Raw genomic sequence first — 26,438 nt, 5'->3', positions numbered from 1 at the left:
AAGGAGGTGGGTTCAATCCCTGGCCTTGCTGAGTAGGTAGTAAGTTAAGATCCAGCATTGCCATGAGCTGTGGTGTAGGTTGCAGACACAGCTCAGATTCTGAGTTGCTATGGCTGTGGAGTAGACCGGTGGCTACAGCTCCAATTGGACCCTTAGCCTGGTAACTTCTATACACCACAGGTGAGGCCCTAAAAAGACAAATAAATAAATAAATAAATAAATATGAAAATAAAAATAGACAAGGATGTCTTAAGAAATATATTCAAATATAAGAAGAATAATAGTCTCTATTTTTTTTTTCTTTTTAGGGCTGCACCCATGGCATATGGTAGTCCCCAGGCTAGAGGTCAAATTGGAGTTACAGCTGCCAGCCTACACCACAGCTCACAGTAACACCAGATCCCAAACCCACTGATCGAGGCTAGGGATCAAACCTGCATCCTCATGGATACCAGGGATTCGTCTCTGCTGTGCCATGAGGGGAACTTCCAATGTTCTCAATTATTAACCATTCCAGTTCCCCTCTGTGCTCCCCTTCAAGATCCTGGAAAAGAAATATCTTTTCATTCGTTTACCTCACTTCACCAAAACCCAAAACTCAGGCAAAGCCCCTCCATAGAAAGTATTCATTACAAATTAGCTAAAGCAATAAAATGAAGTAGATAACCTGATGGATCTTCTGTTGGTTTGAAAATCTGGGTTCCATTTTCCATACACAAGAAACTGTTTGAGGACAAATTGCCTGAAACTGAAACTGTAGATTCATATTCATATCTGTATGAACACAGGGAAAATACGTTTGTGTTAAGAAGCCAGTCAGGACAATGTGAGCACTGTGGACGATTACTCACTCTTGCTTCTCTTCAGATACAACCTCCATACCCAGGAAAGCAAATGTCTCCTTATCTTTGCCACCTAAACATCAGAAATCGATAATATCAAGACCTTGCCACTCGCTGTAAATGTGCAATTTATGGACAGCTTGCTTGCAATTATCTGCATGTGTGTGATCTACCTTATAGATTATCTAACAGCCTTCTCTGGGTTTTAGGTAGTTTCCTGGAAATAATTCTGTGGGGTAAGGAACAAAAACTAAGAGAAAATAATAGACACTACAAAGTATAATTAGGAATATAAAGCCTTTGGGAAAAACATCTCCAATTTTGAATTCTCTGAGATTTGCTCATAGGAAATATACCCCCACTTTCTGAGAATTCAAACAACAATTCCTTCATGCATTCATCAATCCCCAAGAAAAACAAAACATTTGGCCATCATAATGAGAGATCTTTGGAAAGTCAAACAATGTGACAGCGCAATGCAGTGACTTTTTCTCTTCTCATGAGAAAAAAAGAGTTAATAGACTGTGACCATATACCTTAGGCAAATTACCACAAGATCTCCATGCCCTTTCTGAGAAAGAAACTTGTAATCTTCAATAATGAAAGAAAATACATCCAGCTGAGGGCCTCTTTGTTAGAAATTATGCTGGACTGGTTTCTGTATTTTTATTAGATAAGGGAAAGCCAAAAAGAAAAAACCAACAACTTTTGCCCTTCTGAGTTCCAAATGAGCTACACTGTTATGCTTGGTGGTCACTGGCAGTTCTAATTTCTGTGCTATAGAACATAATAAAAAGAGTCAAAATACCTTCCTCTTAGAACAATTATCTAGTCATGCACATAAAGTCTGGCTGTGAACTGTGGACAAAGACTTCTGTCTGTCTCCATGCTCATGTTCCTACGAGATATGCCAGCGTCAGACAAAAAAAAAAAAATAGCACCTTTGGCATAGGGTAGAAATGTAAATAATAGCTGAATATTACTTGATGTTGACTTGGACCAGAAAGGAAATAAAAGGATAATTAAAAAAAAAAAAAAAAACTCTTTGCCTGAAAACTTCTGACCCTTTCAGAAACGCCAGAGAAGATAGCATATCTTTTTCATTCATCTTATCCATTAAAACCCAACAACTCATTCAAAGTCCATTCATCCTCCAAACTTCAGCAAAATGACAGACAGTTACAAAATGGAAAAGGAAAAGGCATAATGGGTAAAGGATAAAAACAATGGAAGATTTGAAAAAAAAGGAGATAATGAACATTTAATAAGATAAGATTTTGAAAAGGGGAAAGCAGATAAGCGAGTGGTCACTGATTTAGAAAATAAGAAAAACATGGAGTTCACCTAGTGGCTCAGCAGAAACGAATCTGACTAGTATCCATGAGGATGCAGGTTCAATCCCTGGCCTTTCAGTGGGTTAAGGATCTGGTGTTGCCATGAGCTGTGGCGTTGGTCACAGATGAGGCTTGGATTTGGCATGGCTGTGGTCGTGGCGTAGGCCAGTTGTTACATGCCCTGTTTGACCCCTAGCCTAGGAACATCCATATGCAGTGGGTGTGGCCCTAAAAAAAGACAAAAAAAAAAAGAAGAAGAAGAAAATGTAAAAACACAAACACAACTAAGGACCTGCAGAGGAGTAGGCAAACATATGTCATACATCCCTGGAAAGTTTCAGGCAGGGTACAAAATACTTCTAAAGGCAAGAGTAGGCGTGATCCAAAAAACCAGATGATTGGTTTAACATGTGTCTAAGGAACAGTTAGACCCTGATAGACATCCTCCACCATCCCAATGAAAATGACCTTTGAATGTAGATACTCAGAACAGGAATATTGAGGATAGAAGGCCATACTAAAATCTGGTGATTTTAAGTAAAAGAAAAATCTACATCCTAAAAAGCAAGGCTTTTACTCCCATCCAGCTGGTTGCCAAGCTGCCACATCTCAGGCAACAGATCAGAGAATCCCTGCCTAGGATAAGTGATAGATAGTTTGTTTATAGACTATTGCCTTTGGAATGGATTAGCAATGAGATCCTGCTGTTAGATAGTTTTCTGAGCCATCTCTAAAACAACCAGTCCTGGAGCTGTGAAAAAGTCCTCCATTAACCACGTCCTACAAAGTGCACAGAACTTCCAGTTAGCATGTGTTGTTATTCCTCACTCTCAAATAAGAATAGCTAACCAAGAACCATCAGCTAGATGAAGGAAGCCTATAACATAAAGATAGAGACAAAACAAATTTCAAAAACATTCACTTGAAAGAGACAGAGATATGAAGACAGATCAAGAAAATGCAGATAGAAAAAGACATTGCATTCTTGAATTCAGAACAAGAAGTTCCTTAAAGAGATGCATTCAAAGAACAAGAGTCCTTGAAAATTAAAAACATGATAGTGAAATTCTGAAGTCCATTCAAAGTCTTGGAAGATAAAGAACTCTCCCCAAAAAGTAACAAGATGGCAAAGAGATAGAAAATTGGAGAAAAAAGATGAGAAAAATACAAGCTTAATTCAGGATGCAACCATATTTAAAAATGAGTAGAAGTTCTAGAAAGAGAAAGTAGAGGAGTGTAGGTCAGGGGGATATTATCAAAGAAATAATACAAGTAACTTTAAATAAATGTCCAGATTAAAGGCATGATAAAGGAAAATCATTATTAAGACAAGGTAATTACCAAGACAATTGTCATGAATTCTAGCTCTGGAGTTTAAAAGAAAATTCCAATAGCTTCCAGAGAAAAGAAACTGGCCACAGGGTTTAGAGTGGCATGGCATTCTCCATAGCAACACCAGAGGCTAGAAAACATTGGAAACAATGTCTTCAAAATCGCTAGGGAAAAAAACTTCAAGCCAGAATTTTATACCAGACAAACTATCAACCAAGTGTGGGACTAGAATAGGAATATTTTCATATGTTCCAGGTCTTAAACATTTTACTTCCCTTACACACTTGCTCAGAAATCTATTAACTATGTTTTCCATGAAAAGTAGTAAGAGTAAAACTGAATCTGGGGAGTTCCCGTCGTGGCGCAGCAGAAGTGAATCTGACTAGGAACCATGAGGTTGTGGGTTCAATCCCTGGCCTTGCTCAGTAGGTTAAGGATCCAGCATACCCATAAGCTTGAGGTTAATAGATGCAGACTATTGCCTTTGGAATGGATTAGCAATGAGATCAGGCTGTGTAGCACTGGGAACTATATCTAGTCACTTATGGAACATGATAATGCAAGAAAAAAGAATGTATACATGTACGTGTAACTGGGTCACCATGCTGTACAGTAGAAAAAAAAATGTATTGGGGAAATAACAATTGAATACAATTAAAATATGCATATATATATATATATAATGAATGAAATGTAAAAAAAAAAGAAAAATATGGAGGCAAAGAGCAGAAAAAGAGTTAAAAGAGTTGAGGGTGGTCACCTCTAGAGGGTGATAATATAAGCAATAATAATAATATGAGCAATGTCGAAGGGGCAGGGACAACCCCTCTTTCAGGATAAGTTTTTCAATGTAATTTCATTGATTACAACTTTGCATACATATTACGTTGGTAAACTAAAATAAAAATCAAGCTTCGGACTGGTCTCTTGATGACCTATAATCAAACAGAAACTCAACTGTTATTAGAAGTGTCTAGAAGTCTCTAGAAAGGAGTAATCCCAAATTTTGCCAGGTCCTAAGAACCTTTTCATCAGACTTAACTCCATAAGAGTTGTCCCAAATCTCTGTTTCATAAATTGACATGTAAGTGGAAGCCAGGCAGGCAGGAGCACAAAACAGGTGAGTGGAACAGAATATATACCTTGCAGTTCCTATCACAGTGCTCTATGCTTTTAGGAATTATTGTTTCTAGAAAGGAAATCCAAGCTTCATTTTCTGCAGTTGGAAGTTGAACCTAAAAAAAATCATCGCAGGTGTTTCCTGGTGGCCTAGCAGTTAAGGATCTGGCGTTGTTACTGCTATGGCATGGATTCAATCCCTGGCCCAGGAACTTTCACATATCACAGGCAAAAAAAAAAAAAAAATCATCAGAGACTGCAGTACTTACCGGTTCATGAGGAAATGAGGTAGTGATTGTAAGAAACACCCTAGGCCCATAACCACACATCCAACCCCAATCATTATAGGTCTATGCAGTTTAGTTCCAAAATAACTCACAAATATAATCAATAAAAGATTTCCTAGAAAAAAAAAGATGAAAAAATGAATATTTCAAAAAATATGAACAATATCTGAATTAAAAGCCTCACTCAATCATTTACTATCTAGCATTTGTCGCATAATAAATATTTCAAATTCCGGGATTGGTGCTGGGGTGTACAAAATAATAAATAAGACACAACCCCTTTCCTGAAGGAGGTCTTTACTTCATATTCTCTTTTAACTGAGATTCTTCACCTGCAATCTATAAACCTCAAAGGAGTCCGTGGATAGAAATCAGGTGTTCATGAACTCAAGCGAGAAAAAAAATGTATCTTTATTTTCACTAAGTATTAGTATTTCCTTTGACAGTGAACGTAGACATAAACTATAGTAGTATTAACAGTACCTACAATTTTGTCACCAATAATCAACAGCAGAAGTTACATGTATTTACATATTATATTACAGTTGTGAAAATACCTCAAAATATTATTGACAATGAGTACTTCGAAATTAGTGTAGACATTGTTATTTAATGTTGGTAAAAAGTACAAGTGTTATTATATGACAAGTTGTTTTTAATATTTTGACAATTTTATTTCAACATAATTATCTTCCTTGTACCCCTATGGTTTTTATTTTATGTAATTAAAAGATTATTCTGATACTAAGAGTACTTATATTTAATCTATCATTTGATAATCCTTGGGGCTTTATCTTCATAATGGAAAACAAAAGAATATGTGTTTAAAAGCAATCCCAATCCTGGGCATATATCCAGATAAAACTATAATTCAAAAAGATATATGCACCCTTATACTCGTAGTAGTACTATTCACAACAGCCAAGACATGGAAACAACCTAAATGTACATCAGTGGATCAATGGATTAATAAGATGTGGTACATATATACAATGGAATACTATTTGGCCATAAAAAAGAACAAAATAATGCCATTCACAGCAACATGGATGCAACTAGAAATTATCACACTAAGTGAAGAAAGTCAGAAAAAGACAAATATCATATGATATCACTTATATGCAGAATCTGAAATATGGCACAAATGAACCTATTCATGAAACAGAAACAGACTCATAGACATAGAGAACTGACTAGTGGTTGCTAAGGGGAAGGGGAGAGGGAGAGACAGATGCACTAGGAGTTTGGGGTTAGTAGATGTAAACTATTACATTTAGAATGGATAAACAACAAGGGCCTACTGTACAGCACAGAGAACTATATCCAATCTCCTGGGATAACTATGATAGAAAATATTAAAAAATGGAAGTTCCAGTTGTGGCACAGCAGAATCCAACTAGGGACCATGAGGGTGCAAGTTCCGATCCCTGGCCTTGCTCAGTGAGTTAAGGATCTGGCATTGCCGTGAGCTGTGATGTAGGTTGCAGACGTGGCTCAGATCCTGTGTTGCTATGGCTGTGGTGTAGGCCTACGGCTACAGCTCCGATTGGACCCCTAGCCTGGGAACTTCCATATGCCATGGTGCAGCACTAAAAAAAATAGAAAATATAAAAAAGAATGTATATACATGTATAACTTGGTCACTTTCCTGTACAGTAGAAATTAGCACAACATTGCAAAACAACTATACTTTAATAAAAAATAATTTTAAAATATTATTCTGAGCTCATATTTCACCAGATTTCCAAAGAGGTCCTTGACCGAGAAATATTAATTACCTTGCCAGTCTCCTAGTGACTCCCTGATACCTAGAGGATAAAAGGTAAGTTCTAGGGAGCACACAAAGTTCTCCATAGCCTATTTCTCACCCCTGTCCATTTCTCCAGGTTCATATCCTAATCAATTCCACCTTAAGCTTAGTCAGTTCATAATATTGGACTGAATATCACTCCCCACACAAGATAATTTTGCTGTGTGTTTATGCACCTTCATGCTTCTTCTGTTGGAATTCTCTTCATACTTATCCAACCCTGTTCTTTCATCTCAAATCTTTTTACTTCAAGAACCTATCTTCCTTAAGTAAGGTTGTGCCCCTCCCCTGTGTTCCCATTGGACCTTGCATACCTATATCACCAAGTTTACTGCATTCAGTTAAAATTATTTTGCATCTATGCCCTCCATTAGACTGTGAGCTGAGTTTACACAGGGACCAGCAGAGGAATTACTTCTAACTCATGGCCAGGATCTAGCAAACAAGTAGTACAGAATGAGGTCTCAGAGTGTTGAACACTAGAAGACAAGATCCAGCATCACTGGTTTCAGTTTTGCCCTCTCCTCAATCCTGATTTTACTTTCAGATACTGACTAAAAATATTAAAGACAACTTTCATCTTGAAGGAAGTAAAAGCCATCACAAAACTATAAAGGAATGGCATGCATATTTCTATGCAGTTTTGTTCACAAGAGAAATCTTTCCCTTCCTCATCCTTTCTTTCTCTCCTCACATCTTCCCAATCAGCCACAAAAGTCAGGGCCTAGGAATAGACTTTATTCTTCCCAAAGGGCTGTTTCCAAAATAAACACAGCAGATGTAAAAGCAGTTTCTTCTTCCCTCTGTACTTAGAGAATTGTCAAACCTCCAGAAACAGAAGGAGAAGAAAAATATTTGCTTTTTAAACACATATTCCTTTGTTTTCCATGATACCTTCTAAAATGAAGATAAAGCCCTAAGGATTATCAAATGATAGATTAAATATAAGTATTCTAGATACTCTGCTACTCATGCTACCTGATAAAAATCTATTAGAATAAATAAATGCTTTGAACTACTAGAATAGTCCTGCAATGGGACACACGGCAATGTTTAAGCGTTATTCAGGAATAGCCCTTGAATGAAGTATGTCTATGAATATTCCAAAGTGAGCTAAGCTATTTAAGCTACTTTAGAAAACATATTCAGTCAGATTAAATGTCATTAAGCATCAATAAGGAGAATGAAAATCAGACTAGTTCCACAGATAAAATAATATATAAAAAGGAGTAATAATTTAATAATAATTTAAATAATAATTTAAAGCTTATTATTTAAACCTTTAAAATAATTTTAAAATAAAAACTTAAATAACAGCTAATTATGTAAAGTTCAATAATAATAATAATTTAAAGCAAAAATAATTCATTACCAATCTCAAAGCTTCCGTTAATAAATCCAACTAGAGATGTCGGGATATTGAATTGTCTCTCTAATTGTGTGAGCATGGAATTCATATAAGATCCAGATTGTGTTTTGGCTACATATGCACATGTTATTGCCAACAGAAACATCTAGAGAGAAGAAAAGTACAAGAAAACACATGAAACTATTATTTTTTAATTGTACATTTGCCACCTACTGATGAAACACCTTCCACCAAAAGACTGATTGTCTCCAGCTCCAGTAACTCTTGTATTTGGAAGGAACTTTTAAAGTGATCTCTTCTCCTGGTCTTTTTCAATGCTGTTCTTTTCACTGAAAATTCTCAGTTGGATTAATTGATTAGTTATAATGAATTTTGTAGGTCATTTGCAGCCTCATTATTTTATGGGCATGTCTTATACATAGAAACAAGTAGTCATTCTAAGTTAAGACATAGCAAATGATTTAAATAGATTTTCAGTACTATGATGCTATCTATAGTACAAAAGAATATATGTATGCTGGTTTTTTAAAAGGAATGTGACATTAATTAGGCATTATTTCTTCAGCAATTTTCCTTAAGTTCTCTCTTATACAAGGTAATATGCAATCATACATTATATTGCTACTCATTTCCAGCTAATTTAGTTAAAGCAATATTTTAATTGTAAGCCATAACAAAAATGTTTCTAAACTGAACAGGTACTTTCTGTGATAATGAATTTGAATACAATAAATTTCCACATATTGAATTATATTTCCTATGTACTGATATAACTCCAGACAGCAGTCAGGCCAACACAGACAATAACAAAAATCAAGGACAACTTAACAAATAGAACCACCGTTATCAGCAGAAACTAGTGTGGTTTTACTAAAAATGTGAAAAGTTAAAATTTTGATAGTTTGAATTAAATCGGAAGTGAAAAGATTTAGGTTTTAGTAAGGGATTTGAAAAAGGAGCATTGTGTACTGGGTAATAATAATTTAGGTAGGTTGCTTCAAAATCAACAAATTGTAGATAAATAAATTTATGTCCAGCCTGAATGGTGGTCTCCAACCCCCATGACACAGGGCTTTTTTCTTGGCCCTACTTAAAATATTTCCTGATAACATTTCCATTTCCATGAGACCATTCAATTTACTCTCTTGTGAGAATTCCCACTATGGCACAGTGGATTGGGAATCTGACTGCAGCAGCTCAGGTCCCTATGGGACTCAGGTTCCATCCCCAGCCTGGAACAGTGGGTTAAAGGATCTAGTGTTGCTGCAGCTGCAGCTCAGATCACAGCTGCGGCTCAGATTCCATCCCTGACCCAGGAACCTCCATATGCTGCTGTTGCAGTCATAAAAAATAAAAAATAAATAAATTTTTAAAAATTTACTCTCTTGCCAGTGCATTTAAACCTTTAAAATCCTCACCCCTCCAACTTTCAGTCTCTCAAAATTAAGCCACCCCACAGTTTATACTGCACCTTGTTCTCCCTTCAGGATTATTCGCAGTCTTTTCTTTTTCTCAGTCTCCCACTCCACTATATGTTCTTCTTGACCAGCAGATGATCTCAGCAACTGCACTTTCAAATGTACCTCTCCCTGTCCCTTTCCCTCCCATCTTAACAGGATGGGTCCTCCCGCTCCTCCCGGTAAGAGAAAATCCCTTCACTCAGGCTCCAGAATCCATTCTCCCTGTTGCTGAGATCCTGATTCATCAGTTATTAACCCCTTCCTCTCTTTCAAACTCATATTCTTTACTCCCTCTCTCTCTATTAACATAGAAATATATCTAAGGTATTTCTGTCTTATAAAATCTTCCTTCATCCCTCATAGCAGTTCCAGCTATCATCAAGCTGTTCAGAAGAACAGTCCAGATTCATTACCTGCATTCACCTTTCAGTCTATTACAGTCTAGCCTTTCCTGAAGCTACTCACAGACGACTTTCTGATTTCCAGATCTAATAAACAATTCTCAGTCCTCAGTAAACTAGCTATCTCAGGGTCATTTAACATCATTAGTCTCTCTTCTTCCTGAAATTCCCTACCCACCTCATGTATAACTATATCTCCACCTATCTGCAAGACTCTTTGTATTCGGTCTTCTCTTCTTTGGCCAACTTCTTCAGGCTTTTGTCTTGTACCCTCTGCATATATAATTTATATATGACCATGCCCAAAGCATGCAGAAGTTCCAAGGCCAAGGATCAAACCTGAGCCACAGAGGCGACAACACCAAATCATTAACCACTAGGCTACCAGGAAACCCCCCCATCTCTGCCCCCCGCTACTTTTGCTATATATGCTCTCCCTAGGCAATCTCACTATTTCCATGGCTTTAATTACCACCCATATGCTGAAATCTCTCAAATGTATACATAGCTTAGCCTAGACAGTTGCAATCATTTTTTTAGTCTCCTCTATAGTCTTTCCCACTTCCAATATCTCTTCCACCTGCCACCACCACTAATTTGGAGCTTGGTAATTAATTGTCAAATGAATTAATAAAATGCATAGTTAGCATGTGAATCCATTTCTAGAGACTTTTTAGTGGCTTCCCATAAACAAAACTTCCTACTTTTTAAGTGACAACCAAAGATTTCTCTATACCTCACTATGACCTCCTGCTACTTTTCCCTAGAGAGAATGTTCTATTTATAGTTCCTTTAATTCACCATGCCACTCTACATCTCAGTGCCTTTTATAGGTGTTCCTCCACTTGTAATGACTTTCTACACTTTGCACATCGGATAATATATGCTCAATATTTAAAACTCAACTCTATCATTATTTCTATTGTGAAATCTTCCTTGTCTTTCCACCTCCCAGGTAGCCTTAACCACGCACTCCTTATCTTCCTACCCTGCTGTGCGTCCGCCTCTATTACAGCCCTCAGCACAGTGCACTTTTTGTGTTTGGATGTTTATAACCTCCTTCCTCACTACACTGTGAGCAATTTTCAAAGATAGGAGCCATGTATTATTTACCTTTGCATCTTTGGTGTCTAGCAAAAGCCTCACAAGTAATAGGCACCCAGTACAAGTTCATTGAATTAATGACTGAATGAGTATCCAAAAACATATTGAAGAGGTAGCCAGAGCTGAAAGTAAGCCGAATGGAGCATGAAATTCAATAGGATTAAATACACCTAAGCCAAAACTTATCTGCACCAATTAGTTTGGAGAAATCTCAATAGAAATATATGTGAAAAATACCTGGGAAATTTAAATATCAAGCTCAATATGAGTCAAAACTCACATTGTTAAATGGCTGACAAGACAGCAGAGCTATATCTCTGGCTATTTGTCCTTTTATATTAAATACCACTTGTAGAAACTCTGTCTCTCCTCACACTGTAAATCTTTGCAGAGCACATTGTTGATAGTAAACAATTTTCACATGGCTTTATAATTCAGATTTTATATTTAAATGCAAGCAAACTCTACCAAATAAAGTACAAGTCATATTGGAGAGAAGAAGTTATTTTATCTTACATTTTGAGAAAGGAGACTAGAGAAATCATGATCCTAATGCTCTTTTCCTGAAACACCAAATGGGCTGCCTAACCCAGTTGCTTTCATAGATAGAAAGCAACTAGTGGCTACTATGACTCACGTCTAGTACAAAATAACCTCTATGTTTGTAAAGCTAGTCCTACCAGCTTTTTTAAAAAAAATGTTTAGTGATTTTTATTTTTTCCATTATAGCTGGTTAATTAATTCTGTCCATTCTGTACAGCAAGGTGACCCAGTCACACATACACATACACATTCTTTTTCTCACATTATCCTCCATTATGCTCCATCATAAGTGACTAGATATAGTCCTCAGTGCTATATTACCAGTTTTTAATAATATCCCAGAGTTTGAAACAAATTTGTTGAAGACAGTCCTTTAATACTTTCCAAAAATTTTTGCTTAATGAGTGTATTTCTAAGGTCAGAGAAACAGAAAAACCCAGCAAGCTATTAAGCAATTGTCTCTCACTTTTACCTGATAAACTTGTACTTGCAATATTTTTCTGTAACATTCACATCAATATCTATCCCTGGCAAACTCCAAAATAATAAAAAATTAAAGACCAATTGTTTGTAAATAATACCAATTTAACTTTTATCCACAAAAGCTATTAATAATATTGGCTAATATTTGTTGAATGTTTACCATATTCCAATCATCGTTCAAAGAAGGTAAAAAGAAAAAATTCTATGAGGTAAGAGTATTATAATTACTCTTTTTAGAGAAGAAAACCGAAGCACGAAGAAGTTAAACAACCTGACCAAGGTCACACAGCAAGTAAGCAGTTGAACTCAATAGAAACCGAGGTAAGCCTGGGTTTCAATCTCTATTTTTAAACCCTCAATCTTAGGAGACGGACATGAGAATTAAGGAAAAATTTAAGAAGATTTTTAAAATATAAAATTAACATGGCATTTTAAGCAAAAGTGGTTTTCTAGATCTACATCATGATTCTCCATTTTTATGTACATGAGTGGATTTTTTCCTATACAGTATGAAGAGAAAAAAACAACTTTTGACGGGAAGAAAATTAGCAGCAGTATCACAGTTTGGAAACCACTTGCAGGCATTAGCTATAGAACTAAAACAATTATCCAGATCCCTTGGTTTAGAATAAATGCAAAAGTTTTTGAAGGCAAAATGGCTTTGAGGCTATGCAACAAGAATTTGCTCTGAAATAGTCAAGAGTATCAGAAACAGCTAACAAAATGGTCATTCTTCTTATAGAGAATGGTTGATGTGTTGCCAAAGCTTGAAGTAAACGTTTGTTTCAGTGGGTCATTGTGAAGTCATCACTGAATTTAAATCAACTAAGTATTTCTGTTCAATGAACTATTTGCCAGAAGCACCCTCCAAACTCCTCTGACTTAGAAACCCCAGAAGGGTTAGCATTAAATTGGCTTTGGATCCAAGAAAGTAAATTGCACTGTAATATAATGTGTGTTGAAGATGTTTAAGACCCTGTCTTCCATTTAAATCCCCAAAACTACTTCTGATTAAGTTGCCTGAATCAATAATCCTATTTATACATACTCTCAGTTACAAGTCAAATTCATTAAAGCAAGAAATTATCAATATATCAGATACTATGACATTTATATTAGATCACTACACAAAAATATAAGCACGTTTACAAGGTCTAAGTTTTTTTAAAAATGCAGTGCATATACACATATCCATATAAAGCAAGTCCATACCTTCAACTTGGAAAGACATCTTATTCTATGAGTTTCAATGGTTTTCTCAGTTTCTCCCATGTTGCTCCTTCTGAGTGTTCCAAGGTATGTATGTTTTAAATCTTGATATTTCTTAGTTCTATTCTTTTAAGAAGACAAAAATCTATTAAACTATTGACAAAATCATAAATTGTCATTCTTTAGAAGAAAACTCTGACACTGAAAAAAAGAATCAGAATCCACTGTGTTATGAAAATACCTAGGAAGCTTCTGATTGAGGGAGTTCTGGTCGTGGCTCAGTGGTTAACGAATCCGACTAGGAAACATGAGGTTGCGGGTTTCAATCCCTGGCTTTGCTCAGTGGGTTAAGGATCCGGCATTGCTGTGAGCTGTGGTGTAGGTTGCAGATGTGGCTTGGATCCCGTGTTGCTGTGGCTCTGATGTAGGCCGGCGGCTACAGCTCCAATTAGACCTCTAGCCTGGGAACATCCATATGCCGCAGGAGCGGCCCTAGAAAAGGTAAAAAGACAAAAAAAAAAAAAACAAGCTTCTGATTCAGATCCAGAAAACAATGCCACTGGAGAAGATTTAGCTGTTAATTTTCCATTTAAAAAGTTGCATCAAATCACTTTAGTTACTCTTTAGTGAGATCAAAGATTAGAATAATTTGTTATGGTCCTCTTGCAAAATAATGACCATGTGGTTAAGACAAAGTTTTTCATTTCTTTAGCCAAAACAAATAAAACCAGTGAGCTCCTTGGACTTACATGCTGCTGCTGCTTTTAGGAACACACAGACTTTTATTTGCGTTTGTACTTAAAAAAAAAAAAAAAAAACCTGCTTTAGCAAGCCTACCAAATCTCAAAAATCTCTGTTTGGCCAGGTGCCCTCTTCAAGTTCTTTGCGTTCCAAGACTTCCCTGGAGTCTCAGGAAGGGAAACATTCTCTAGGGCACTGCCGATTCACAGAAACCTGGGGAGACATGGAATTTTAATAGTGGAAGTAGCCTAAGTAAAAATAACAAATAATTCTACGATCTGGAAAAAAATCTGACAATTGCAAGTTAAGACATGAGGTTTAGCATTAGATCAAACATATAAGTGGAGATCCATATGTATACAAATATAATAAATACAGATATATGTGTACCTGTGTATATATAATATATAGGCACACATGTTTGTATATAAAATGTTTTATATGTAAAACAAAAAGATGACAAACTATTAAATTCTACTAATCCATTGTCAAAGATTTTGTCTATTCTATATCTTGAAACTAGGACAATATTTAGCACCAAAAACCAAAATATTTCACTCTGATAATATCTATTTTACTAAATCTACTTCAAGTTGCCAGATGCTATCTTAACAATATTCCCTGTTTTAATTTATTAAAATCCTTTGAACAGTATCCATTTAACAATATCCTAAATGGCACTAATTTTTTAAAACCTGAATCCCACTCCCCTACACAGATTAAGGCAACAGCCACTGAACAATTGTGTATGAGCTTAGTTTTCTTTATTCATTCTCTCATGAAGACAATAAATATCTATCAAAAGTCATTGTGCTAAGCACAAGATTTCAGCAGTGAGCAAGACAGACAAATTGTCCTAAAGACAATATAAACTAGTTAAAGATGTATAAGGTTTTGTGGAAGGTACTTGGACCCAGAGCCCAAGGAATCCATACTTTTATTGGGAAAGGTAAAACTTTTCAGTAAAACACATTGGAGGAGTTCCCATTGTGGTGCAGGAGAAATAAACCCGACTAGTGTCCATGAGGATGCGGGTTTGATCCCTGATCTTGCTCAGTGGGTTAAGGATCCAGCTTTGCCATCAGCTGTGGTATAATTTGCAGACGTGGCTCAGATCCTGCGTTGCTGTGGCTGTGGTATAGGCCAGCAGCTGCAGCTTCAATTCAACCCCTAGCCTAGGAACTTCCATGTGTCATGTATACAGCCCTAAAAAGAAAAAAACAAAACAAACAAACAAAACATTGGAATAGAACTAGGCAGCATATGATCAAACACAAATTGTTTGGAAAGTAGGTGGTAAAAAAAAATCCATAGGTCATGGGTGAAAATTATTAGAAACCATATTTGGCCTTTCTAAATGACAGTACAAATGAACTCATGCTGAAATCCCTGTGGTAAAATTCCAAGTCATCTTAACTACAGTGCAACTATATGACACTAATTTTAGAAAAACCCATAGAATGGGATAATTTTTCAAAAGAGTGGGAACTGCTCTTCTTTGATTTTCATCTGTAATACATCTGCTTTTATCATAAACTTCTCAACTGTCATTCCTTCATGTTCATACATTTAGAACCCAATCTTCCCTACTTTTTTTCCTTTTATTCCTCCTTTTTTATATTTCGATATATTAGAGTGCTATAGAGCCACCCAAACAGACAACAAGACAGGGAGAGAACTTATTCCTCTTGGTATCAAGTTGTCTCCACTCTTCTTAGTGGCTATTTTTCCGATATAGCTAAGGACACATCGAGGATGGAGTTGGTAACACAATTACCAGGTCAGAAGATTCTGGTTTCCCTTTTGAGCACTGTGATACCGTGCAGGTTTTATCACCATGCCTCAGCAAGTACTTCCAGCCTTGAAAGAAGTTTTTAAACAATTGTCCTAACTGAGGCAAACTGTGTGTTTAAAGCCAAGGACTTGGTAAGAATTAAATGTGATTCAATTAACACTCGATGTTCCTAATTTGCCAACTTATTCAATGAAAATATTTCAGCTTTTCAGACACATTCAAAAACTTTTCATGGGGGAAAAAATGAATTAATAAGACTTATTTTTATTTAACAAAACTTCTAAATTCCAATAGTTAATGTCACAATCACTGTTAAACTCTTTGGCCCCAAATCAGAGAATACACGTGTTCTTTCTTCATATACTCAAGGCCAGGCTAGTGCCAGCCATGCGAACAGTCCCCTTTTGTTAGAACAGCATTGTTTACACAGTGACATCGGCTCCTGGGCCCACAGGATCATGGACAAATCCCTATCAATCATCACTGCTAATGAAAATGCCTTACTGAAGTTTTATAAAGTGCAGCATCATGTTATTCCTCTAAACTCCTCGGCATCCAAATGGCAGCAAGTAATTCTTCAGCACAAATGTAGCTGCCTTTCTTCAATGTCTACTGGTCATAACGCTGGTATTGGTTTTGTTTTTATTTTTTGTTTTAATTGCGTCAAAAGCCCATCACAGGATTGTTAATGCTGCACATTTTTGGTTCATGGATTTCTAGAATTTTTCCTCTTGAATGACCACAAATTGCTTCTCGCATGATCAAATACAAATTTATGTTTGGTATGTAAGTGGCAAAACAATCCATAGGTCACAAATGAAAATGATTAGAGACAACTCTTGGCAATTCTGAATGACAATACAGATGAACTCATGCTGAAATCCCTCACATAAAATTCCAAGTCACCTTACCTCCATACCCATGGAACAGCAATACTCTGGGGGCTTTGACACCCCTTGCTTCCAACCCCTATTGACATGTCTTAACCAGAAGAGAATACAGTTTTTTATAAAACAAATAAATGGTCTTGTTGTGTTCTTCTTCTGGTGTTAAATACATAAACATATACATAGCTTTTATTATTATAAATCACCGGAGAAAAGACATATATTTAATTTTATATTATTCTACACAACTGAACTAACAAAATAAAGGCTTTACTTGAATGTGGCAAAACTAGCAGTAAGTACCTACATGGAGAAGATGTAGGAGAACATCCTGCCCCTGGGAAAAAAGACAGGGTCGCATCAGCAAAAATCTTATGAAAACTGTTTCTTTCCAGAATCTTTAAATGGCTCCTAGCTCTGCAAGAAGAGAACAGCCTCTTGGCAGCATCCAGCTGAAATAATTTCAACCCACACCAAACCAAGCAAATATGTGCCTAAGAAGGACATGGGAAATCCACAATGACTCTTTGTATGATGCCTACCAAATTACTTTGCTTCTACTAGTCCTTTATTTATCGGAAATTAAAGACTAAGACAATGAATTCTGCAAATCCGTCTTAGGAAGATAGCTATTAGTTTTAAGTCCAAGCTAAGAGTAGTTACCGGATATGCATCACTCGGCAAAACTAAGGAAGAAACTTAACTGGGCTATAGACTCATACATATGATTTTACCATGCAAAGCAAAGAATGCAACACAGAGAAACACAGGCAAAACCCATCAGCAGCAATCCAGCAAGAAAAATACCTACCCAGTTACTTTGGATTACTTACTTCCTAGCTCTGGAAAATAGATGAAAACATGAAAAGCAGAGCTAAAACCTGACTTCTAAGTCTTCAGGAGAGCTGGTTCTGAATATCATCAGTGTTACATCTCATGCCAAGTAACTCCAGAGAATGATTAGATAATTATGGGAGTAGCCAATGTTTTTCAAATTTGCAATTTAAATTGTTTCATTTTTCAGATTATTATCCCAATTTCTCTTCCTTCTGCCTGCATAGGCATAGTTTTAGATACAAAAACTCGTTCCTTCATTTAATGATGGCAAGGAAATGCTAAACTCTTCCTTTTTCTCATAGAGATAAGGCTTTATCTGTTTAGGAAGCTCCTGTAATAACTAAAAATGCAGTAAGATGTTTCAATTTTTCCCCAACACAATTATTTATGTATTCATTCCTTCACATTAAGGAATATAGGGAGGCAGCTAGATAGAGTGAAAAGGTCAGACTTTAAAGCCCAGTTAGCCTGGATTTAACTCTAGTTTAGTTGTGCATTTTTAAAATTCTGAGCTTATTTTTCCTCATCTATGATGTTGGGATATTTATGCCTACCTTGCCGAATGGTTATGAAGATTGAGTTATAAAATTTACATAACACCCCTAGCATCCATGCTGGAATGAAATAGTCACTCTGTAATTGACCGTGATTATTATTCACTCATTCCACAAATATTTGTTAAGGCTCTACCACATTCCAAGCACAGTAGTTGGTTCTAGGAATACAAAGATGAATAACATATGTGCTCTGCTCTCAAGCAGTCTCACTGGCTAATAGGAGAGAAAGACAATTCAATGCTAATAATAGCTGGTTAGTGCCATTATGCAATATGAGCTAAGTAATAAAAGGAAGCAATTCATGAAGACTGTTTATTCGGATATTCATTCAGAATATCATTTAGACGGAGCATAGGAGTTAAAGTACTTGAACTTTGAAAGGAAGCACTCCTGGTTTGAGAGGCTGTTTTTAAACTTGCTGTGTGATTTTTACACAAGTCACTTCATCTACCCATACCATGAAGATCTTCTCTATGTTTATATATGTCAAGGTTCAGACAAGAAAATAGAATCTATGACGGGTATTTCAATAGAAGAAGTAATTATGGGAAACTAGTTCTAAAGAGTCAAAGGCCTAACTGGGCAGAGAGTGAGCAAACCCAGAGACTGATGTCAGTGGCAAGTCTTTCCCACTCCTGAGACGAACAGAAAGGGAAAAGGGCTGGACTACAAGAGCTGGCCTGTAGGGATGCACAGGCACTGCCAGAGGCACTGCTTCGAGCAGAGAGCAGGAGAAATGGCTTTTCCCCTCTGCCACCCCAGTCTCTCACCAATACCTCCCAGTGACTACCTAACTGAAAATCTGAAGCAAGGGAACCTGGGAATGATAGTTCTCTGAAGTCAGTCCCATGGAGGACAGAAAGGATCAGAAGATGGGAAGGACCAACACAAATGACCAACACAACCACCACCAGTTGCAATAAAATTAAATACGATAATACATAGTAAATGTGTAATATGATGCTAGCACACAATCAACACTCAGATTGGATGGATGTTATAGATATTAGATGGATGTTATTAGGTATTATACCTTCAATCCTTAGTGCTCTTCTTATTCTCAAAAACAGAAGATTCAGGGGATTTAACTGGTTCACATAATTGGCCAGCTCTCAACATTACATATGTAGATCCTGTGATTTCTATGTGACACCAAAGGAGATTTTGTCATCAAATCAACTGATTTTTAACCAACTACTTTTGTATCAGGTAAACACAGCCATCCTCACCAAGTCTTCACTCAGCAAGGTATATCCAGGTTTCTTATTTAAGTTATGTGTGGGGAGAATGCCCAAATTCAAGATAAAAAGTCTTAATTACCTTACCTGCTTTGCTGGAGTAAAAATAGTACACTAAACTCAGAAGGAAAACTTTTCCATGATAGAGGGAGAAAAAGGGAAAAGGATAATTATTATTAGCCCTCATTTTTATTATTTCCTTCTATATAGATGGAATTCTGTGAGCATAGCATATCTTTCCTTTTCATACTCTCGCTCACTCCAGGAGGAGAAGGTGCCATGACTAGGTGGGAAGTCTATCTGGAGGTTAACTCTAAGAAAGCCTGCTTGCCAATGGAAATCGGCCACATTCCCTCATGTCCACTTGTTCAGTGCTAAGAGTGATATTTTGGATTCTGTGTGTCATACTTCTCTGACTTATTTTTCAGTTGATTCATAGTCATGACGGATTGGGGCTGGACTGGTATTTATTGCTATCTATTTATTGGACACTTTCAAAGATCCCAACACACAAGAAAATCATGAAGAAGCAGATTGTCCTCAAGGGTTACAATCATATTGGAAAAATACAAGCTCTAATATAGTGTATATAATGTGACATCATTTTTGTAAAACTATATATAATTGAAGATAATTAAAAAATATAAATATTATATACTACTTTCTATATTCCAGGCTCAGTGTTAGAAGCTTTATAACTGGTCATTCATTTAGTTATCATAAAAATTTATGACCTGAGTTATATTATCTGAAGTTTGAAGATGTGGGAATTAAAGCACAGAGAGGTCAAGTAACTTGTGCAAGATCACACAGCTTGTGTCAGAGCTAGGATTCAGATCCAGGCTGTCTGGCCCTAGAAACTTATTAACCACTACCTTAGGCTGCCTCTCCACTGATGTGGAGTGTATGTTTACTGTTGTATTCATTTAGATAAAATGCTGAAGGACTGAAACTTGAATCTTTTTTTTTTTTTTTTTTTTAGGGCTGCACTGTCAGCATATGGAAGTTCCCAGGCTAGAGGTTGAATCAGAGTTGTAGCTGCCAGGCTATGCCACAGCCACAGCAACACCAGATCCAAGCCTTATCTTCGACCTACACCAAAGCTCACAGCAACGCTGGATCCTTAACCCACTGAGGAAGGCCAGGGATCGAACCCATATCCTCATGGATCCTACTCAGGCTAGATGACCACCAAGCCTTGATGGGAACTCTTCTTTTTTTTGAAACTAGAATCTTAAAAGTGGCTACATCTGGATAGGATCATGATTGATTTTGTTTTGTTTTTCCATTAGAAATTTATGTGCTATTTTCAACAAGGATCATTATATATTTTTTCAATAACACAAATACAGGGAAAAATAACATCATTGAAATAAGCATCATTGAAATTGATTCTTTAAAAACATGGTAAGAATGCAGCACATTTCTAATCAATGTTAATGCTGTGTTCTTAACTACTTTCTGAATTATTTTTTCCCTTGGCTATGTGTGGTTCCAGCCATAATGGTATCAGTTTTCATTTCTACTTTGGGATTAGTAAACAAAACAACTGTTTAAATTATGTAAATTATATAAAGGGAACTGTCTGTAACTCTGAATAAATACTAAATGAGATGCTCAGAACTAGTATGAATTGGAGTTTCCACTGTGGTTCAGCATGTTAAGAAATCAACATGGTGGATGCTGGTGGATCCCTGGCCTTGTTCAGTGGGGCAAAGGTCGCAGATGTGCCTCAGATCTGGTGTTGCTGTGACTGTGACAAAGGCTGGAAGCTGCAGTTCCAACTCAATCCCTGGTCTGGGAATTTCCATATGCCACAGGTGCGGCCCTAAGAAAAAAAAGAAGGAGAACTAGTGTGAATCAGATGAGTGTGCAGAATTCAGCTCTCCTCTGTTTACTGCTCAGCAGAGTACCAATTGTCAGCATTAAACAGTTCAAAAGTATCTTCATTTCGTGGTCATATACAATTTTATTTATATCTCTGACCATTGGATAAAGGCAGGAAGCATGAAGAACACTGATGTTTTAATATAACCAATGGGGGGCATTAAAAAAATAATGTTGGAGTTTCCATTGTGGCTTAGTGGAAATGAATCTGACTAGTGTCCATGAGGATGCAGGTTTGATCACTGGCCTTGCTCAGTGGGCTAAGGATCGGTGTTGCTGTGTGCTGTGGTTCTAGTCACAGATGCGGCCTGGATCCCACATTGCCGTGGCTGTGGCATAGGCCAATAGCTATGGCTCTGATTTGACCCCTAGCCTGGGAATGTCCATATGCCTCAGGTGTAGCCCTAAAAAGCAAAGAATTAATTAATTAAAAATGTTATAAATGTCCCTCAAGATTACCTTCATCTGATTACTAAGTTTCATTCATCCATTTTAGCCTATGAATGGCTGTGAGAATAACTGATGCATCTTGAGCCCTTAGAGTTTCTTCTGTCCTTCCACTGACTCTAACCAAGACTGTACTGTGCAGTAAACCACTTCTCTGCCATCTATGGATTTGTGGTTAACAGTTACTGTTTAATAATCATTAGGACTCTATGCTCTGTTAGTCCCTAAACAATAATGAAAACCTTCATTGACACATTCTTGGAGCCCATGAGCCTACTTACCTGAACACAAATCTGGCTTAGGCATGCATGTCCTGTCTCCAAGCACTTGCCCCATTACCCAGGTTAACCATGAGATTGTGCCCATGGTCCCTCAGTGATGCAGAATGCAGAATGTCAGTGCTTCCAGATCCTTGTCGCCGGATCCCAAGAGATCTCACCCTATAATACACTCATCTATTGTCTTTCTACTTACTATTACCAAACATCATATAGTTTATAATTGGCTACAAATATATTGATCCAAAACAAAATATTTTAGGAAGAATTGTCTATTTCTAAATAACTTTTTTTAATTTGTAAAAATTTTCAAAAGATAGATCAAGATAGAAGAGTAGGTGGACACTGGGCTCACCTTCTATCACAAACACATCAAAATTACAGCTACCTATAGAGCAACTCTTGCTAAAATAGATCTGTAGTAAGATGGCTCTTCTATAACCAAGGCTATAAAGAAAGAACCACATAAAGTCTGGTAAGAAGGAAGAAGTATTCTGGTCAGGTCCTATACGCCTAACAGCGCACACAGAGAGGAGGGCTCAAGGGAACCCCCAGAAAGCCAGCAGTAGAGTTTTCTCCTGAAATTTGCAGGCCAGAAGGAAGTAACATGATATATTTAAAGCGCTAAAAAGAAAAAAACCTACAACCTAGGACACTCTACCCATCAAGGTTGTAATTCAGAATTGAAGGACAGATAAAGAGCTGCTGAGACAAGCAAAATCAATTAATACTAAATACATCAATACTGAGCCAAATCTACAAGAAGTTGCAAGGGATCTTCTTTAAGTTAAAAAAAAAAAAGAGGTTAAAACAAGAAATAAGAAAGTATGTGAAGGAAAAAAATACCATCGGTAAAGGCAAATATATATTAAAGGTTGTGGATCAACCACTTCAATAAGCTAGTTTGAAGGTAAAAGACAAATCTGTAACATCAGTTAAAGAATAGACATGAAAATGTAAAATGATGACATCAAAAATACAGAATGGAGGTGGGGTAGGAAATGGAGAGCTTTTAGAATATATTTAAACTTAATGCCTATCAGATAAAAAAAGTAGATATAATTATAGGTCAACATTTATGAACTCTATGGTAATTACAAATCAAAAATCTACAATAGATACACAAAAACCAAATATAACACTAACGAAAATTAGAAAAAAACACTAATGAAAATTATCAAACCACAAGAAAAGGGATTAAATGAAGAAGAAAGGAAGAGAGAAGAGCTACAAAAACAACAAGAAAACCAGTAACAAAATGGCAATAACTACATGGCTATCAATAATGACTTTTTTGTTTTATTAAAATATAGTTAATTTACAAGGTTGTGATAATTTCTGCGTACAACAAAGTGACCCAGTCATACATATACACATACCCATTCTCTTTCAGATTCTTTTCCCACATAGATTATCACAGACTACTGGATAGAGTTCTCTGTGCTACACAGCAAGTTCCCATAATGGCTAATCATTCCATATACCTCAGTGAGCATATGTCAGTCCCAAATCCCTGGTACATTCCTCCCACTCCACCCCCACCTGTCTCTCTTGATTTTTTTTTTCCAATAACATATGAGAGTTTGAACATTAAATTTTTTTCTCTTAAAATGTAATAATCACTTTAAATGTAAGTGGATCAAATGCTCCAATCAAAAGACATAGGGTGGCTGATTGAATTAAAAAAAAATCCATCTATATGCTGCCTACAAGAGACACACACAGACTAAAAGTGAGGGAATATAAAAAGATATTCCATGAAAATGAAAACAAAAAGAAAGTTGGGATAGCAATACTCATAGCAAAAAAAAAAAGTAGACTTTAAAACAAAGTGTATAATAAAAGACAAGGGCATTATACAATGATAAATGGATCAATAAACATATATGCACCTAATACAGGAGCACCTAGAGTAAATAAAGCCAATTTTAACAGATGTAAAGGGAGAAACTGATAATAATACAATTATAGCAGGAGACTTTAACACACCAATGACATCAATGGGCAGATCATCAAGACAGAAAATCAGTAAGGCAACAGTGGCCTTAAATGACACATTAGACCAGTTAAATTTAACTATTGTCTACAGAACACTCCATCCAAAACAACCAGAATCCACATTCTTTCCAAGTGTACATGAAAGTTCTCCAGGATTGATAACATGCTAGGCCACAAAGCAGACAGATCTCAACAAATTTAAGAAGATACAATTTATAATAAGCAATTTTCTGACCACTATAGTGTCAGAGTAGAAATCATTATAAGAAGAAAAATTGGAAATACAAAAACACATGGAGACTAAACAACACACTACTAAATATCCAATGGTCAATGAAGAAATTAAAGAGAAAATACCTTGAGACAAATGAAAATAGAAACTCAACTTTTCAAAATCTGTGGGACACAATGAAGGCAGTTCTATGAAAGAAGTTTACAGTAATGCAAGCTTACCTTAAGAATATGAAATAAACTACCTAACCTACCATCTAAAGGAATGTTAAAAAAGAATAAAGTGCAAAGTCAATAGAAGGGAGGAAATAATATATACTATAGAAATATATAAAATAGAGACAAAAAAAAGAACAATAAAAGCTAAGAGCTGTTTTTTTGAAAAGATAAATTAAATTGATAAGCTTTTAGCAGACTTATTAAGAAAAAAGAAAGATACCACAAATAAACAAAATAAAATATGAAAGAGAAGAAATTATAACCAATATTACAGATACAAAAAATAATGAGAATAATACAGTTATATGTACAAATTGGACAACCTAGAAGAAATCAATAAATTCCTAGAAACATACAATCTTCCAAGAATGAAAAGGAAAAAATAGATAATCTAAACAAATTGTTAGTATTAAAATCAAATTTGTGATTTAAAAACTCCCAGCAAACAACAGTCTAAGACTAGACAGCCTCACAGGTAATTCTGCTACACAAGTAAAGAAGTGCCAATACCTGTCCTCTCAAATTACTCTAAAAAATCTGAAAATCTCCAAAATTCATCCTATAAGGCCACCATTACCCCAGTACCAAAACCAAAGAAACTAAAAAAAAAGAAAATTAAAATTATAGGCCAATAGCTCTGATAAATATAGATGCAAACAAAAATCCTCAACAAAATATCAGCAAACCAAATTTAACAGTATATATAAAAAAAAAATCCCTGATCAAATGGGATTTATTCCAGTGAGGCAAGGATGATTAGTATCTGCAAATCAATTAGTGTGATACATCATATTAATAAAACAAAGGATAAAAATCATATAATCATCTCAATAGATGAAGAAAAATTATTTGACAAAATTCAACATTCATTTATGATAAAAACTATTTAGCAACAAAGCTGGTATAGAAGGAAGATATCTAACATAATAAAGCCCATTTATTTTCACACCCACAGCTAACATAATACTCAATGGTGAAAAATTAAAAGCTTTTCCTCTAAAATCAGGAACAAGATAAGGATGCCCACTCTTACCACTTCACTGGAAGTCCTAGTCATAGCAATCATACAAGAAAAGAAAAAAAGGCATCCAAATTGGAAGGGAAGAAGTAAAATTATCACTATCTGCAGTTGATATGATACTCAATATATATAATATATATAATACATATAATATAATACAAAACCCTAGTTTCCACCAAAAGACTGCTAGAACAAGAAATAAATTCAGTCAAATTATGAGATACATGATTAACATACTGAAATCTATTACTTTCTTATACACTAATAATGAACTATCAGAAAGAGAAAGCAAGAAAATGATCCCGTTTAGAATCACAGCACAAAAAATACAATACCTAATAATAAATAAACTTAACCAAGGAGGTAAAACACCTATACTCTGAAAACTAAAAACTTCGATGAAGAAAAATTGAAAATGATACTAATAAAAAGAAAAAATGTCTCACACTCATGGATTGGAAGAATTAGTATTGCTAACATTTCCACATTGCCAAAAGCATTCTACAGATTTAATACAATCCCCATCAAATACTCATGATACTTTTTTCAGAACTAGAACAAATAATCCTAAAAATTTCATGGAACCACAGAAGATCCTAAATAGACAAAGAAATTTGAGAAAAAAAGAACAAAGCTGGAGATATTGCACTCTCTGACTTCAGGCTATACAAAGTTACAGAAATAATATGGTATTGGCACAAAACCAGACACTTAGATCAATGAAACAGAATAAAGAGCTCAGAAATAAACCTATGCATATATAATTAATTAATTTACAACCAAAAAAAGGCAGAAACATACAATGAAGAGAAGAGTTTCTTCAAAAAGTGATACTGGTAAAACTGGACAGGTACAGAAGAAAGAATGAAATTAGAACACTTGCACACTGCATATAAAAATAAACTGAAGGAGTTCCCGTCGTGGCGCAGTGGTTAACGAATCCGACTAGGAACCATGAGGTTGCGGGTTCGGTCCCTGCCCTTGCTCAGTGGGTTAAGGATCCGGCGTT

General features: G+C 35.9%; 1 protein-coding gene across 5 annotated transcripts in view; it reads right to left on the bottom strand.

The window, feature by feature from the left end:
• Positions 1-26,438, bottom strand: part of SLCO1A2 (solute carrier organic anion transporter family member 1A2) — a 91,479-nt gene that overhangs the window by 33,725 nt on the left and 31,316 nt on the right. Inside the window, exons 2-6 of one of the 5 annotated variants that reach the window (XM_047787441.1) lie at positions 14,131-14,247; positions 13,297-13,419; positions 8,097-8,238; positions 4,897-5,029; positions 668-774 (exon numbers count right to left, since the gene is read on the bottom strand). In XM_047787441.1, coding sequence (XP_047643397.1) covers positions 668-774; positions 4,897-5,029; positions 8,097-8,238; positions 13,297-13,356 — 442 coding nt within the window. In that variant the 5' untranslated portion in view covers positions 13,357-13,419; positions 14,131-14,247. Of the gene's footprint in view, positions 1-667; positions 775-4,650; positions 4,795-4,896; positions 5,030-8,096; positions 8,239-13,296; positions 13,420-13,534; positions 13,601-14,130; positions 14,248-26,438 lie in introns of those variants that run through there. The other 4 variants (XM_047787444.1, XM_047787443.1, XM_047787442.1 and 1 more) reach the window with 4 other exon arrangements.

Source organism: Phacochoerus africanus, chromosome 7 (assembly GCF_016906955.1).
Source record: "Phacochoerus africanus isolate WHEZ1 chromosome 7, ROS_Pafr_v1, whole genome shotgun sequence".
NCBI lineage: Eukaryota > Metazoa > Chordata > Mammalia > Artiodactyla > Suidae > Phacochoerus > Phacochoerus africanus.
The sequence above is the reverse complement of the archived record's forward strand: the minus strand, read 5'-3'. Positions and strand labels throughout refer to the sequence as shown.